At 42.0% G+C, this 18,187-nt stretch overlaps 1 protein-coding gene across 3 annotated transcripts in view; it reads right to left on the bottom strand.

Moving 5' to 3' along the window:
* Positions 1-8,674: 8,674 nt before the first annotated feature.
* Positions 8,675-18,187, bottom strand: part of BDNF (brain derived neurotrophic factor) — an 85,820-nt gene continuing 76,307 nt past the window's right edge. For all 3 annotated transcript variants that reach the window (XM_075837721.1, XM_075837723.1, XM_075837722.1), the window contains exon 2: positions 8,675-12,931. In XM_075837721.1, the coding sequence (XP_075693836.1) occupies positions 12,164-12,931 (768 nt within the window). In that variant the 3' untranslated portion in view covers positions 8,675-12,163. The remainder of the gene's footprint in view (positions 12,932-18,187) is intronic.

The following is an 18,187-nucleotide window of genomic DNA, read 5'->3' on the forward strand; positions in this document are numbered from 1 at the left end:
GATGTTGAATAGCTTTGTCTTTGTTTATATATCATAAACCATGCAGTGTGACAAATATGCAATTTTAGGGGGACAAGGGGTAAATACTCAATACAGTGTTTTAAGATAGTTCTGTGCAGGTCATTTCATTTTAAAGTTCATTGTGGACATTTCATCATGTCATCTTTTACTTCATAGCTTTCGTTTGGCTTTATATTTATTGTACCACTAATCTTAGGGTCTCATACACCTTAAGTCTCATGTACAGTGGCAGGCAGTGTCCTGAAGACTCCATATTATGGGGCCGTAGGCACTCCATGTGGCGCTCTATGACACCTTATTCTCCTCTACAAGCAATGCTTCTAGGGGAGTATACCGGCGTAATAGGATAGAATGTGAAAGAAAGTAAGGATTGGGGGGTTAAATCTTAGAACTTAGTTTCCACTTATTAGTTTAATTGATCTATAGTAGACATTGGAAGTCAAAACGGCATGAGCCACTCTGCCCTAAAAGGGACAACAATTCCTTCCTGACCACAAATGGCATTTTCAGTCATGATCATCCCTAAGAAGGTTTCTATACATTTATATAAGCTTTTATATTGTTTTGTTCTAAGAAATCATCTAAACCTTTCTTAAAGATATCAACTGTTTCTGCTAAAACCCGCACCTGAAGTGAGTGCTCCACAGATTCACCGCTCTTACAGCAAAGAAGCCTTGTCGCCTCTGAAGACTAAACCTTATTTTCTACAGTCGAAGGTAACACCACCTTGCCTTTTGAGGGGACTTTCGATTGAACAGCTTTTCACCATATTTTTTGTATGGACATTTTTTTATTTTTGTACACATTGATCATGTCCTCTACTCATGCCTAGATAAATATAACTCTTTTAATCTTTCCACATATCTAAGGTTTTTCGTGTTCCTTATCAGTCTTGTTGCTCTTCTTTGTACTTTTTCCAACTCCAGTGCATCCTTTTTATGCCCGCTGCTAAGAACGGAACTGATAATACTAGGAATCTCAGTATCTCAGATATTTCAGTAAGTGTAACATTGTATCATAAATGGCCATAAAAGTTTTTATGATCATCTTGTGGTAGAAAATAAAGCATTTAATAGTATTGACTTCTCTGCAGAACAATGAATATGGCTATAGTGTTATATAGATTAAATTGTGTTATAGTGAAAGTCCACTTTAAAAATGACTTTCAATAAATAAATGATAAACCTAAAATTTAACTAATTTGTATTTTACATGTTTTTAGCTGCTTATCTTTCTTTGTCTCTAGACGCATCTTTTCCTGATCAGCGTTGAATAAAAAAAATATATGATGTACATCAGTCTGGCTGTGTAGTCTGGACCGCCCCCCTAACTGCCTTTTAAAAGCTGTGAGTAGAGGGGGTCCAGACTACAACGCCAAACTCTTGTGCCAACCAACATGTTTATTCAACCCTGACCAGGATATGAGGATGCAGGGGACAAAGTGAAATACTAATGAAAGTATATTAGGTTCACCAGCAATTTAATAAAAACATTTTAGCTCTGCATTAAAATTTGGTCAGCTCTGTGACTGCAGTGGGGGGTTTATTTATACCTCCATCCAGAGGGATCTATGTAAGTATCCTGTCCAAATGGACAAACATGATCAGCACAATGGAGGTCAAAATTATATATTTACAGAAGATTTTAAAGGAAATATGTCTGTGAATAATTGGTTACTCTGTAAAACACTGGAAATACATGGAGACTTCAGATTCTTAATGTTTCTTGACACATAAACTTATGCTACATTAAACCCCCAGGTCTACATTGGGTTGCACTATTTGTGGTAAAACCCAAAATAATGGTTTCATGTATCAAAAGTGGCTTCAGATCAGATAAAAAAGTGGCATAGGTGCCCAATACAAACTATCAGAATCGTCCATAATTCAGGTGTCCGTATTATTCATCTATGCCACTTTTGATGCATTGTTTTTGTGCTACAGTCATACTCCAAAAAGCAGTCAATGAAAGACAAAGTCACTTAAAGAGTTTGTCCACTTTGGATAATACTGTCTTGTTAGAAGGATCCCCCAAAGAAGTTGATCACAGGGTGTCTGACTGCTGGGATTTCCAGTGATCAGCTGGGAGGGGGGGGGGGGGGGCACCTGGCAGCAAGTGTTCAATTGCAGCACCACAACAGGTGAAATGAAGCATTACACAGCTCCCATTACAATCAATGATATGTCCATGTACTTTAAGGGTACGCCGGGTCCTCCAGATCAAGAGACATTCGTTGTAGCCACTCTCTGCTCTTTTTAAGAGACGAGGATACAAAAAGGGGACCCCGAGGCATTTCTGTGGCACAACTAGTGACGTCATAGAACATTATCTTTCATTTAATTCATCTTAGCACATGTTTTATGACTCATAAAATAATGTTTGTACATACTACATGTTTCATATGCTTTTTGTTGTGTATCTTATGTAGGCTTGACAGTTTTAGCAACAAACCATTTTTGATTAACTTTTTGTTTTCAAGGCCAAAATATGCAAAACCGACTGCTAATTGTCATAGGAAATAATGGGTTAAGGAGATGCATTAGACAGAAAATGAGCCCATTGAGCTGAAACAATAAAAAATGTGAAATGAAATATTTATAACATAAGATAATGTTCTGCTCAAAACGCAAGAATAAAAAAGTAATCATGTGATTGTGTAAAAAATGTAAATGTTAACATGTTTAACAAAAGGTTGCACTCTTTTCGGGAATGTGATCCATGACAAATGTTCCTGAAATAGTAGCTCTAGTTTATTGCAAACTGTATAAGTGCTCCATACCAAAATTGATACAGGTTGGTGCGAGAATCATCATGTTCCTCTCATATAGGTGCTGTTGTCATGGTACTATGCTTTATGGCTTGTGGCTCTTAGGACATGCTTAGGACAACGGTAGAGCACCAACACTTAGGCTCCATGCACACAACTGTGCCCGTAATTAAGACCCGTAATTACGGGCGTGGACAGCTGGCCGTATTTACGGGCTGTGCTCCCATTATAAAGTATGGGAGCATGGTCCGTAAATTAAAAAAATAGGACATGTCCATTTTTTTCGCCAAGCTTCTACAGCACGGACACCTTCCCGTACATATACGGGAAGGTGTCCGTCGGCCAAAGAAACGAATGGGCCCGTAATTATGGGCGAGTTTGTGGTCGTGTGCACGGGGCCTTAAGGTTATCAAGATACACCTTTAAAACTCAACAAGCAAAAGCGCTAAGCAGTACTGAAAGGGGGGACTTCCTTAAGACCAATTTTTACGACAATGGCGAAGAACACAGAGAAAAAGTCCCTCACCAATTTGCTTCAGACAACCTCTTCCTATATGTCTTATAAAGGTCCGATGTGCTTCAGAAATCTCCTTCCAAAATGTCCTATTACTTAATGTATAGCTAACAGTGGGGATTCCCCTATTCCAGATACAATTGTGTTAGCTAAAACAAAGAGCAACACACAATGGAGCTCTAGGCCTCAATCGATTACAGTGGACATCCATTTTAATAGGTGGCTTTTCTCTGCATTCCTACTCCTTGTCATATAATAATTGTTTAAGTGTGTGTGTGGGGGATACTAGCAAGGAGTCGCCATCATGTTTTATAATTTGGATCCATAATATGAGATAGGTCCATTCATTTTGATATTGGGGCTCATGTAGACTTCTACAGTATCCAAGGGTAAGCCTTTAACGCCTTGTTCACATCTGCGTCGGTCCTTCTGTTGTTCTGCTCCATCAAAGGAGCAGAACAACGAAAATACCGGAAGCGCTGATTCACTTGACCCCATCGGCGCCCAACAGAACCCGCTGACTTTAATGTGTTCTTTCGGGTTTCCGTCAGGGTGACTGTGGTTTTACCAGAAACAATAGCGCAGCATGCTGCACTATTATTCACAGTGTTTTCGACTGGATCTGTGACGGATGCCCCTAACTGATAATTCAACACAGATGTGAACCGGACCTAAACCAGTTTCACACGTTCAGGTAGCGGAGCTGTAAGGATCTGCCCCACTACCGCATTAAAAAAACGAAGATAAAATCAGTTGTGTTATGTTTCCTTAAAGAATTAGTTCTAGTGTATCAAAGACATCCGGTTTTTATTTTTTTACCTTTCCCGGTTGAAGAAACGCCAGGGAGGGAACATGCTGAGGGTTCCTAAAAAAAATTGTAAGTTGGATATTTTTTTCTATTTACTTGTATTGTCTTTCTGTTGTGGCTTTTCTGTGTGAAAAATTTAAGTAGGAAAAATGGCCAAAAGAAGCAGTATGTGTGAACGTAGCCAAAGACTAACGTACACATTTTGGAGAGAACAAATGTTTTTTTCTAAACTCTCCGGCAACAGCACTAGGCACACCTCGGCTGTTTCCAGTGCCCACTAGGTTTACCGGACTCATGGCAATCTAGGTAAACATGGTATAGGCTTGTTAAGTCAAGGGAAGGGGGTACACAGGGGGCCCAGTGTTGCTCAAGGGCATCAGTATACCTGTATCTGGCCCTGTCTAAATCGACAGAACATTTTTTTGTTTTTTTGTGTGAAAATGTGAATTTTTTTATTATTATTATTGTTATTATTATTGTTATTATTTCATCCACATTTTGTGGTTTCATTTTCTCTAGTTTAACTTTATATGTCACAATTCTTTCTCCCATACAAGAATCTACATCACTTTCTTCCACTCTGAGACTCACAGGGAAAAAGTGTCCTTGTTGCCCATAGCAACCAACCAGAGACCATTTCATTTTTCCCATTTAGAAAATGAAAGCTGAACTATGATTGGTTGCTATGGGCCACATGACCACTTCTTCTCTGACACAGTTTTGATACATGAGGCCCTGTATTTTCTGTTGCTCTGAATTAATATTCAGATTTCTATTATAAATTGAGGTTAAAAATATGTTAAATAAAGAACTTGTAAACATATTTCGTAGGCAGAAGAAAAAAAACATGGTCCAAAACATAGTTTATATATTTTGAAAATATATTTAAAAACATTAAAAATTTCTATTTTTTGAACATATATTATATGTTATGTAGTACACTTAAATAGAGGTAATCCTATTTACAATACGATTTCAAATGCTTTTCAGTTTAAATGCCATTCTCCATGTTTTCAATTACATAATTATATAAATATACTTAACATACAATAAATATCTGTTACACATTGTGAAAATATATAGATTTTTTTTCCTCCAGAGAGAACAAGGCCACATACATGAAACTTACATATTCAAAGTGTCTCACTTTAACAAGGCGGTAGGCATGTGACATGCAAAATATACCTTTGCCACAAACAGACCACGGCAAAACAGAAAAAAAAAAAAATGATTGACAAGGAAGTCAGTCTTGCAGCCTGGTTCAGCTAGAACTGCCAAGCCTAGCATCAGAGGTGTGTTTGTTGTGGCATATAATAGCTCTGTACTATATCGATAGCTTCCCAAAACATTCTCGAAATAGATCTCTGACATTGCATCTAACTGCCTCATATCATCTCGGACATTTGCATATTTGGGGTTAAGTTTTTGCACTGGACATATAGACTATGGATAATGTCAGAAATCGAGATAATCTGGATAATGTGGGTTATAATTCTGCCTGCTTATTTTAGTGTTGGGACTTGGTGTTGATGGGTGTAGGAATAACTTGATAACAATTGAAAGGGTTAAAGAAGTTTCCCCGTTCACAATGTTGATCATTGAGCAAAAATACTGCTGGAATCCATTAATCGAATCTAATTAATGTTAATCTATTATCATAAGGGTTTAGTCACACGAACGTAGAGAAACTTGGACGGGAAAAACTGAAGTTTTTCACGTCCGAGTTTCACCCGTGCGGGTCCCGTTTTCACGGATCCCCATAGACGTGAGTCTACGGAGGGATCCGTGAATACTGAAGAAAATAGGACATGTTCTAGTCTTCATCAGACCCTTCACATGGTCCGTTAAAACCACAGCCGTGTGAACGGCCCCGTTGAAATACATGCGTCCATGTGACGGCTGCTGTTTTAACGGCCGTCACGCAGACGTATTCAACGTTCGTGTGAATAAGCCCTTAGGGGGAGTTATAGTAAATTCTCATTGCAGGGCACCCACTGATTTTTAGAGGCTCCAGGGACTGTCAAAAGTCAACTTCAACATGCCCTAACAGGCACAATAAAAGAAGTTGTCTAGAGCAGTCATCTCCTTTAAATGCAATACTTTCCCAACCCAATAATTTCACATCCAAGGGTAGTGAACGCTGACGTTATCCATAGCTTATATAAATATACAGCTCTATATGTATCCACATATGTACAGGTATATACATATTCATACATACAAATATTTACAGACTGTGTATATATAAATATATATATATATACCAACATAAATATGTATACTCAGACACATTGACATGACTGGGGAACTCTCCGAATGTGCTTTTGTAGTCTTCAATTTATATGCGGCAAAAATAGGATGCATAGTGAGATACTGGAGGATCACATTGTCAACCAACATCTTTGGATTCCTACTTGGAAACCGGATTGTTACAACTAACAATAATTATGTAACCCATGATTGGTTGCTATTAGGTTACAATTTCTTGCATTGATGAATTGGGTAAATTAACGGAGCTGAGCTTTATCCCGTGGTCCCTCGGTCAATCACTTGTAGTATGACCTGATCTTTTATAGAGCATTGCCCAACTTGGTGTAACATATGATGTCATCTTGAAATGACATCTATAATTAGGCTTATTTGGGGGATCTAATTTTTCTTTTTAGCAATATTCCAATTTATTCCTCATTTCCTTCATCATTGTAGTACCAAGCCTCGTACAAAACACCTCAAGTAGTGCATGGCTTCAGGGAGACGACTTTTGGGTCAAACCTTATTCGGATTTGTGTATTTTTGTTGCTTTTACACAAAAAACAACAGATGTTTTTCTATAGTTTCTATCATGCAACGCTTATGTTTGCCTAGTAAACCACTGCAGACAGGTCTCTCATGAAGCCAGGATACTACTTTAGAAGGTATTCTCATGGACAGTACATATTTCCATTGGCCAATACAATTTATTTTGCATTATAAGAAATACCGAGCCTGTGTAATTTTATTCTAGCTAACATAGCTTGTAAGGAAAGGACAAGGTGTACTGGAGAACAAGGCAGAGATCGGAATTGGCTCCAAAAATAAAAAAAATTATAAGATTCAGTGCTCAACCTCTAACCCAAGTTGTGCCCATGTCAGTCTCCTCTTCTGTCTAAATAGGCCCAGCTCTAATGATGGCCCTCTTAATGCACTAGACTAAGAAGGTAAGATCTTTTCTTAGTGGGCTCTGTATATTGAATCAAGGCCATTTAATATGAGGCCATTCGTAACTTGAGAGGATATTTTGACATATCGGTTTACGGAGGGAAACTACACACTAATTAGATGCCTCAATGTTTGCTATGGATTTTCTTGTTCACCAATTAGTGCTCGTTGGTATTAAAGATAGATAAGAATTGTCTTTGGTATCTGTCAATTGATGGGGAAAGGAAAGATGTAGGCATGGAAGATTCCCCAAATATGTCAAAGTTGGACCCTAACACGTAGAGGGGCAGATAAGAAATCATGTGCTCAAAGTTATGGTGTTGAAGCCCACAGAATCCAGACTGTTCTAGTGCAGTTTTGAAAATGAAATCAAACATCTGACTGGATCCTATGGGTTTCTTCACCTTTGTCCTAAATGACCTCCATAATAATTGAAGTCAGTTTAGGGACTATTGTGCCAGGCTGATTGCAAAAGAAACATCACCAGTTTTCTATTGAGATCAAGGAAGAAATATATCCTTAGAGAATTGGATGTTTAGCATTGTGGGGCTGCTTAAAGAGGCTCTGTCACCAGATTTTGCAACCCCTATCTGCTATTGCAGCAGATAGGCGCTGCAATGTAGATTACAGTAACGTTTTTATTTTTAAAAAACGAGCATTTTTGGCCAAGTTATGACCATTTTTGTAGTTATGCAAATGAGGCTTGCAAAAGTCCAAGTGGGTGTGTTTAAAAGTACAAGTCCAAGTGGGCGTGTATTATGTGCGTACATCGGGGCGTTTTTAATACTTTTACTAGCTGGGCGCTGTGAAGAGAAGTAACATCCTCTTCTCTTCAGAACGCCCAGCTTCTGACAGTGCAGACCTGTGACGTCACTCACAGGTCCTGCATCGTGACGGCCACATCGGCACCAGAGGCTACAGCTGATTCTGCAGCAGCATCAGCGTTTGCAGGTAAGATCGACTTACCTGCAAACGCTGATGCTGCTGCAGAATCAGCTGTAGCCTCTGGTGCCGATGTGGCCGTCACGATGCAGGACCTGTGAGTGACGTCACAGATCTGCACTGTCACAAGCTGGGCGTTCTGAAGAGAAGAGGATGTTACTTCTCATCAGAGCGCCCAGCTAGTTAAAGTATTAAAAACGCCCCGATGTACGCACATAATACACGCCCACTTGGACTTTTACTTTTAAACACACCCACTTGGACTTTTGCAAGCCTCATTTGCATAACTACAAAAATGGTCATAACTTGGCCAAAAATGCTCGTTTTTTTAAAATAAAAACGTTACTGTAATCTACATTGCAGCGCCTATCTGCTGCAATAGCAGATAGGGGTTGCAAAATCTGGTGACAGAGCCTCTTTAAACAAATGCTTTGTATCTTTCCAGCTGAAGTAAAAAATATATGGGTTAAATATCATCTCAACCCCCTCTAGAAAAAAGTTCCTCTTATTTCAGTATGGAGTCTAAAATAATTGATGATCCCTATACTGCCAACAATCCAACCTCACAAAGATTGGTCTATGGAACTAGAAGTTACTGAACTTCAAATGTGCCCTATGTAGGGTCACAATCACCCATGATCTTTTTGGTCGAGCCTCAAAAAGTTACAATGGTTGTATACTTTTTGGCTACTTCCATTTTTTGGGCTCAAGAAAGTACCTTAATCAAAAAAGGTATCTCAACATCGCCCTATGCAGGTTGGAGCATACCTGTGATATGCCCCTTCCAAGGAGGTGTTTAAGGATAAAAATTACCAAAAATGTACAACCCCTATTATAATATAGATACAATAGATATAAAATGATCCTTATTATAACAGGATTTGCATGAAGTATAGAATTTTCTACTTCTTTATGAAAAAATATAGCTAATTTGGAGACTGTTATTTTGCACTTTTTTCATGAACAGCGCTACTCTTGTCCATGGACTGTGTCTGATATTGCATCTCAGCTCAATTCAAGTAAACAGCACAGCCCATATACAAGAGTGGCACTGTTTTGGAAAAACAAAAAGATCAGACCCTTTTTTACTAGTCCTTGATGCATCAGAAGATGAAGATTCATAATGCAGTAGAAACATTCATAGTAATGAATGGGAAATTACATAATTAATAACTGGGACATTGAATTGAAAACTACAAGAAGGACTGCTAGCAGATATGCATTGCCGAATGTCTGGTTAGCTGGTCTACTTACTTATATATATTAGGCCTAGATTTATTTGCATCATACTTTGAATAGTTTCCATTTTAAGACTATATATGACTGACTGAGACTCTACAGAAGCTCTAAATCTTATGTACACTATTACTCAAAGGACAAGAATGCAACAAAACACCTATTCTGACAAAAACACACCACTTAGGCCTCATGCACATGGCCGTGCCCATAATAACTATCAGTGATTACGGCCACGACCGGCCGCTGACTGCCACCCGCATTTGTGGGCCGTGCTCCCATATAAAGTATGGGAGCACGGTCTGTAAAAAACAGATATGCTCCATAATTCCCGGCACAGTTCTACGGCACGGACACCCCTCCATAGCGATATGGAAAGGTGTCCGTGGTCAATAGAACTGAATGGGGTCGTAATTTTTGCCGAATTCTACGGTCATGTGCATGGGGCCTCATAGTGACGAATGAGAAGTTTTAATCAGTGGGGGTCCGAGCAAAAACTAAGCGGCAGGAGTGCTCAGGTGAGCGCTGTGCCGCTTAGTTTCTGATTAGCCTTTTACAGCTTTCCTCCGAGCGGTGTACGGGCTTAATAGAAAGTCTATGAGTCTGTATACTGTACGCTTGACTTTCCGAGTAGAGCCAATCAGAAACTCACCTAAGCGCTTCTGCCGCTTCATTTTAGCAATCGTTGAGGGTCTCAGTGCTTGGACCCCCACCAATCAAAACTTCTGACATGTCAAACGTTTTTTAAACGTTTCGTTAGCCTTTAAACCTGGTGATGTTCTTGCAAACATATTGGCGAGTTTTGAATTAGTACCTAAATATCCACATACTAAATTCTTAAAGTGCAACTACAGAAACAGAAGGGAGCCATTTCTTGACAAAAACATATATTTATTGTATCACTTCTCAAGGAAGTGGTGACATTGCCAAGGTAGGAGGCAAGATAGGCCTCATGCCTCTTTAATGTTTGTTGCATTCTCATCAATACTGACCAAAATGCAAAACGGCTCCATTCTCTCACTGTAGGCTGGCTTTACACAGTGTTTTGTTTTTTTTAGGACTTTTTTTTCAGCATTTTTTTTGGGCCAGATGTTACCTAAAAGTCTATAGTGCAATATGAGATGCACTACAAACAATGTGTTTTATTTAGTGGCATTTTGGTGGCGTTTTTAAAGTCAGTCGCGTCTTTTTTTCCAAAATTTCGACATTTTTTAAATCCTATAGAGAAGCCTATGAGATAAGAATGCATGTTACAAATGTAACAAATTGTAAAAAGGCCACCAAAGACGCTTGTAAAAAACGCTAGACATATTTTTTGACATTCATGGCGTTTTTTTTACAAGCAAAAAAACCAAAAACACTAGAAAAGAGTGACAAAAAAGTGCTTGAAGGAGGACTAAACAAAGTTTTTGCGCTACTGTTGCTCTAATCTTAGCTCTTGGCTGGGGGTTGTGTGTTTGTTGGAGGTCTATGCCTATGTTTTGCAATACTTGGTGTCCTGCACGCATGACAAAATCCAAATGTTATGTTACTTTCCTTAGAAACCTGGTGACTGCTCCACATCTCATTTGCTTGCCTATTAGCATTAGGAGGGCAATGTTACACGGCCAAAAGTCCTTAGATAAACAACATCCAGGTAAAATTTGTAATGCAAATGTCAACAGACAGACCATCTTCACATTCAAGATCTCATCTCTTCTAATCTAAAACTTCCTTTTCTATAATTTTTTTTTTTTAGAAATGCACCAGTCTTGCAAGAATTCCAGAATAGTATACGCAGCGGCAATGTAGCACACAAAAGCCTGCAAGATAGAGAAAGCTTCATGCCCTCATTGAAATACAACTCCGTTTCCAATGCAGGTCGAAAACGTTTAACATGAACATTGACTTTTTTTTTTCTTTTTTTAAATGCCTTAACTTTTTTTTTTATTTATTTTTTTGATCAGTAGTCTGATTCGAGTTTGCAAACACCTTCACAACATACAAAAAATTAAATATTCGTCTGCTTTTTTTTTTTTTTTCAGCTAGAACACGTATTCATGACAAGCTCTTTGCAACTTTTTTTCAGGAACGAAAATAAAAATAAAAACACAAAAAATTAAAAATTAAACAGTAGAGCTATAACAACAGCACCTTGACATTGTTTAATTCCAACGCTATCGGAAGTTAAAAGCAGTAAACAGATATAATACCGACATGAATAAAGATACTGTCTAAAGTGTAAACAGAATGTTTTGGTTCAATTTTTTTGTCTTTTGTCTGGATGAAGACAGAGTGTTATCAATTCACAATTGAAGCAGCATGCATGCTTGTTTATATCTTTTTTTTTTATGATTTCAATTCTTGGCAACATCAACAAACCACAATGTTTTTGAGGAACGTAATGCAGGCTTATCTCTTAACCCATGGACTGCGAAAGGGGCCAAGGAATAATTGCACAGCAATGTGGTCCCGGCCCCCCTAGCAGAGTACAGGCTACATTGTGCGCAGAGGACTCCGTTTTCCTTTAGGTTATGGATATGTTCAATAAATAGATTTGTAGAACCACGGTACTGTATAAACTTCATTTATACATGCAGTCCATAAAATTATTTCTTTTACTGAATAATTTACCCTGTTATGTATATATACAAATAGATAATTTTCTTTTCAATATAATCTATACAAGATAACTTCACTATCTTCCTCTTTTAATGGTCAGTGTGCATACACAAGAAGTGTCTATTCTTATAAAGCGCCAACCAACTTTTTTTTTGCTATCCATGGTGAGAGCGCGCACATAAGACTGGGTAGTTCGGCATTGCGAGTTCCAGTACCTCTTGTCGATGCCCCTGCAACCTTCTTTCATGTAGCCCATAGGATTGCATTTGGTCTCATAGAAATATTGTTTCAGTTGGCCCTTGGGTACTGGGACTTTTTCAAGAACAGTAACTGTTTGACCCGCCATATCAATCGCAGTTTTCTTGTCTGCTGCAGTCACCCACTCGCTAATACTGTCACATACGCTCAATTCCCCACGTCTGGCTGGGTCTGAGTGGCGCCGTACCCTCATGGACATGTTTGCAGCATCCAGGTAATTTTTATACTCCTCAAGAAGAAAAAGCAAAGGGGGTTCCAAAGGCACTTGAGTGCTCAGCATAACCCTTGATGAATACATATCTGAGTCCTTCTTCTCCTCACTCTGCCTTATGTTTTGTTCCTCTTCTAGGAGTTCCTCTATGACGTGTTCAAAGGTATCTGTCAGGGATGGGAGTCCACCTCCTCTTGAACTACCCATTGGCCCACCTATGCTCTCCAGAGTACCATGGGTCCGAAGACCCGGATAGGCCAGGCCACTTTGTCCTCTGACACTGGCTTCTTTCATAGGGGCAGCTTTCATGCAACTGAAGTATGAAATAACCATAGTAAGGAAAAGGATGGTCATTACTCTTCTCACCTGATGGAACTGCGGGAAGAAAATACAAAATTATACAGGGATTAGAATTGGGAAAGACAACAATTGTAGTCAGTAAATCAAACATTTTTAGTCTACAAGAAAATATTCAATTACCTATAATAACATAATCTCAATTTACTATGAGTACCTTAGATCAATTTAATTTAAGATATAATATGAGTATACATATCAATTTTTGAGATCAAAATTTTAAGTTAGTGAATGTCATTTCAAAAACATTGGCAGCGTGTCTCAACAGGGCTTCCATGGTAAGGAGAGTAACCGATAACCCTGGGGCCCAATAGCAAATCTTAGAATAGTCCCCTCTCTACCACGACTACCTTTAGCAGCAAGTGAGGTCAGGATGCAAAAAGAAAATGATTATTTTGAGCTCCACTGTGTTCCACGTGTCTCTTCATTCTTGATTTCCTCATGGTTTGCTTTGAATATTCTACAACCCCCTTGACTCTCACTGTAATGGCAGGGGGTAGGGAGACGGACAAGTGAGCCCTAATCTACCCGCCACTCTGTCCCTGCCTACTTGCAACGACCCGCCCTAGGCGACGGGGTACAACTGGGCGGCAGTCCCTGCGCTCAGTAAGTGCACGACAAACACGACAAACATACAAGGAACACAAGCAAGGAAAAGGGGCCGTTGCCCACGGCAACACCGTGAGCAACCAGAGTGGTGAACGAGCCGAGTCAAGCCAGGAGTGTGCGAGGTACAAAACGAAAAGCAGAAGAGTAGTCGGTAAGCCAGGGTCGGTATGGAGCAGGATCAAAAATAGCAGGAGCTGTAGCTGGGCCAGGAAACCACAAGGAGGGAAACACAAGCAATAACAAGCACAGAGGGACAGGAAGTGCAGGCTTAAATAGACCGAGGGCGGGAGCTAGCTGAGTCTGGCCAGGTTACGATAGGCTCTCCCACTCCTAAGCCTGCCAGCCTGAATGGTGGAAGCAGGAGTCAGTCTCAGGGATGTATTCTCAGGTGCTGACTGATTAGTTCTGGGAGTTAACCCTGCTGTGCCTGGCAGATCCTTTACAGTACCCCCCCTTTTATGAGGGGCCACCGGACCCTTTGTAAGTGGACCTGGCTTACTGGGGAAACGCAGGTGGAACCTCCTGACCAATACCCCAGCGTGAACATCCCGGGCGGGTACCCAAGTCCTCTCCTCGGGCCCGTATCCTCTCCAATGGACCAGGTACTGGAGGGAGCCTTGGACCATCTTGCTGTCCACAATCCTGGCCACCTCGAATTCCACCCCCTCTGGGGTGAGGATGGGAACAGGAGGTCTCCTCGAGGGAGCCAAGGACGGGGAGCAGCGTTTGAGGAGGGAGGCATGAAACACGTCGTGTATCCGAAAAGACGGGGGTAACTCCAGCCGGAAGGAGACAGGATTGAGGACCTCAATGACCTTATACGGCCCAATAAACCGGGGAGCAAACTTCTTGGACGGAACCTTGAGACGCAAGTTCCTAGACGACAACCACACCAGATCCCCGACCATAAACAGGGGGTTAGCAGAACGTTTTTTATCAGCCTGAGTTTTTTGTACGCTCTGGGACACCTCTAGGTTTTTCTGAACCTGGGCCCAGACTGTGCACAGTTCCCGATGAACGACCTCTACCTCAGGATTGTTGGAACTACCAGGTGAAACGGAGGAGAACCGTGGATTAAACCCAAAATTACAAAAAAAAGGAGAGACCCCTGACGAGTTACTGACCCGGTTATTAAGGGAAAATTCGGCGAGGGGAATGAAAGAGACCCAATCAAATTGACAGTCAGAGACAAAACACCTTAAGTATTGTTCTAGAGATTGATTAGTCCTCTCCGTTTGGCCATTGGTTTCAGGATGGAAGGCAGAGGAGAAGGACAGATCAATCCCCAACTTCATACAGAAGGCTCTCCAAAACAATGAAACAAATTGTACCCCTCTGTCCGAAACAATATTGACAGGGACCCCATGGAGACGCAGGATGTGTTTGACAAACAAGGTAGCCAACGTTTTGGCGTTGGGTAGTTTCTTGAGGGGCACAAAGTGGCACATCTTACTGAAGCGGTCCACCACCACCCACACCACCGACTTGCCTTGGGATGGAGGCAAATCGGTGATAAAATCCATGGAGATATGTGTCCAAGGTCTCTGGGGAATGGGCAACGAACGCAGTAAGCCCGCTGGTCGGGACCTGGGAGTCTTGGACCTAGCACAAACCTCACAAGCGGCGACGTAGGCCTTAACGTCTTTAGGCAACCCAGGCCACCAATAATTTCTGGTAATGAGGTGTTTGGTACCCAGGATGCCTGGATGGCCAGATAGTGCGGAGTCATGATTTTCCCTAAGTACCCTTAGCCGGAATTGCAGGGGAACAAACAGCTTGTTCTCAGGAAGGTTCCCGGGAGCTGCACCTTGATCAGCAGCAATTTCAGAGACTAAATCAGAATCGATCGAGGAAATGATTATACCTGGAGGCAAAATACAAGCAGGATCTTCCTCCGAAGGAGGGCTGGCCATGAAGCTACGCGACAGTGCATCAGCCTTAATATTTTTAGACCCAGCCCTATAAGTAACCAAAAAATTGAATCTGGTAAAAAATAACGCCCATCGAGCTTGTCTCGGGTTTAGCCTCCGGGCAGATTCTAGGAAAACCAGATTCTTGTGGTCGGTAAGGACCGTTACCTGGTGCCTAGCCCCCTCCAGGAAGTGGCGCCACTCTTCAAATGCCCATTTAATGGCTAAGAGTTCGCGGTTGCCAATATCATAGTTACTTTCAGTTGGCGAAAACTTCCTGGAGAAGTAGGCACAGGGACGGAGATGGGTGAGGGACCTGGTACCCTGGGACAAGACAGCCCCCACTCCCACCTCAGATGCGTCAACTTCCACGATAAATGGCTCCATTTGGTTGGGCTGAACCAGCACCGGGGCCGAGACAAAGCACTTCTTAAGGACCTCAAAAGCCTGGACAGCCTCAGGAGGCCAGTGGAGGAGATCAGCACCTTTGCGAGTGAGGTCCGTAAGGGGCTTAGCGATGACCGAGAAGTTAGCAATAAATCTCCTGTAATAATTAGCAAACCCCAAAAAACACTGTAACGCCTTCAGGGAGGCAGGTTGGACCCATTCCGCCACAGCCTGAACCTTGGCGGGGTCCATGCGGAATTCATGAGGAGTGAGGATTTGACCCAAAAATGGAATCTCCTGTACCCCAAACACACATTTTTCGGTTTTGGCAAACAGTTTATTTTCCCGAAGGACCTGGAGCACCTTCCTGACATGCTCCACGTGGGAGGACCAGTCCTTGGAAAACACCAGTATGTCATCAAGGTACACTACCAGAAAAACCCCCAGGTAATTTCTCAAAATCTCATTTATGAAATTCTGGAAGACCGCAGGGGCATTACACAACCCAAAGGGCATGACGAGGTATTCGAAATGGCCTTCGGGCGTGTTAAACGCAGTCTTCCACTCATCCCCCTCTTTGATGCGAATAAGGTTATACGCCCCCCGTAGATCCAATTTAGAAAACCATTGGGCCCCCTGAACCTGATTAAAGAGATCAGGAATCAAAGGAAGGGGATACTGGTTCCTTACCGTGACCTTATTCAGGCTACGGTAGTCAATGCATGGCCTAAGACCACCATCCTTCTTCCCCACAAAGAAGAAGCCAGCACCTACCGGAGAAGAAGAGGGACGAATGTAACCCTTGGCCAGGGATTCCTGGATATACACTCTCATAGCTTCACGTTCGGGACAAGAAAGATTAAATATCCTACCCTTAGGAAGCTTAGCTCCTGGTACCAATTCGATAGCGCAATCGTATTCTCTATGAGGAGGTAACACTTCGGAGGCCTCCCTAGAGAAAACATCAGCGAAGTCCTGAACAAACTCGGGTAGCGTATTCGCCTCCTTAGGGGGAGAAATAGAATTAACAGAAAAACATGACGTACAACATTCATTACCCCATTTGGTTAGCTCCCCAGTATTCCAGTCAAACGTAGGATTATGCAACTGCAACCAGGGAAGACCTAGAACCAAATCGTACGATAATCCCTGCATCAACAGTACAGAGCACTGCTCCAAATGCATGGAGCCAACAAGGAGTTCAAATACAGGGGTATGCTGTGTAAAATAACCATTAGCAAGAGGAGTGGCATCGATACCCACTACCGGGACAGGTTTAGGCAAATCAATAAGAGGCATAGCAAGGGACATAGCAAATTCCACAGACATGATATTAGTAGAGGACCCTGAATCCACGAAAGCACTGCCGGTAGCAGACCTACCACCAAAAGAGACCTGAAAGGGAAGCAAGATCTTAGTACGTTTCATATTTACGGGAAATACCTGTGCGCCCAAGTGACCTCCCCGATGATCACTTAGACGCGGAAGTTCTCTGGCTGCAACCTTACGCTTAGGACAGTTGTTCACTTGATGCTTGTCGTCCCCACAGTAGAAGCAGAGACCATTCTTCCTGCGGAATTCTCTACGTTGTTGGGGGGACACGGAGGCCCCGAGTTGCATAGGTATCTCTGAATCTTTCGGGGAGGAACGAAGCAACGGAGCTTCGGGAGGCATCATGGGGGAGTCGGAGGAGAAAACATATAAACGTTCACGTTGTCGTTCCCTGAGACGTCGGTCAAGTCGTATCGCTAAAGCCATAACCTGGTCTAGGGAGTCAGAAGAGGGATAGCTAACTAGCAGGTCTTTCAGGGCATTCGACAGACCCAACCTAAACTGGCACCTTAAGGCAGGGTCATTCCACCGAGAAGCTACGCACCACTTCCGAAAGTCAGAGCAATACTCCTCAACAGGTCTCTTACCCTGACTTAAGGTCACCAGCTGACTCTCGGCAAAGGCAGTCCTGTCAGTCTCGTCATAAATAAGTCCGAGAGCAGAAAAGAAACAATCAACGGAGGAAAGTTCAGGGGCGTCAGGAGCCAAGGAGAAGGCCCACTCTTGGGGCCCTTCCTGGAGCCGGGACATAATTATACCCACCCGCTGGCTCTCAGAACCTGAGGAATGAGGCTTTAAATGAAAGTAAAGCCTACAACTCTCCCGAAAGGAGAGAAAAGTCCTCCGGTCCCCTGAGAACCGGTCGGGCAACTTGAGGTGGGGTTCAAGAGGTGCGGTGAGGGGAACTACCAGGGTAGCATCAGGCTGGTTGACCCTCTGAGCCAGGGCCTGGACCTGTAGGGAGAGACCCTGCATTTGCTGAGCCAGGGTCTCACGGGGATCCATAGTGGTGTCAGGGACCAGGGGTAGACTAGGT

Source organism: Rhinoderma darwinii, chromosome 9 (genome assembly GCF_050947455.1).
Source record: "Rhinoderma darwinii isolate aRhiDar2 chromosome 9, aRhiDar2.hap1, whole genome shotgun sequence".
In the NCBI taxonomy this organism is placed as follows: Eukaryota; Metazoa; Chordata; class Amphibia; order Anura; family Rhinodermatidae; genus Rhinoderma; species Rhinoderma darwinii.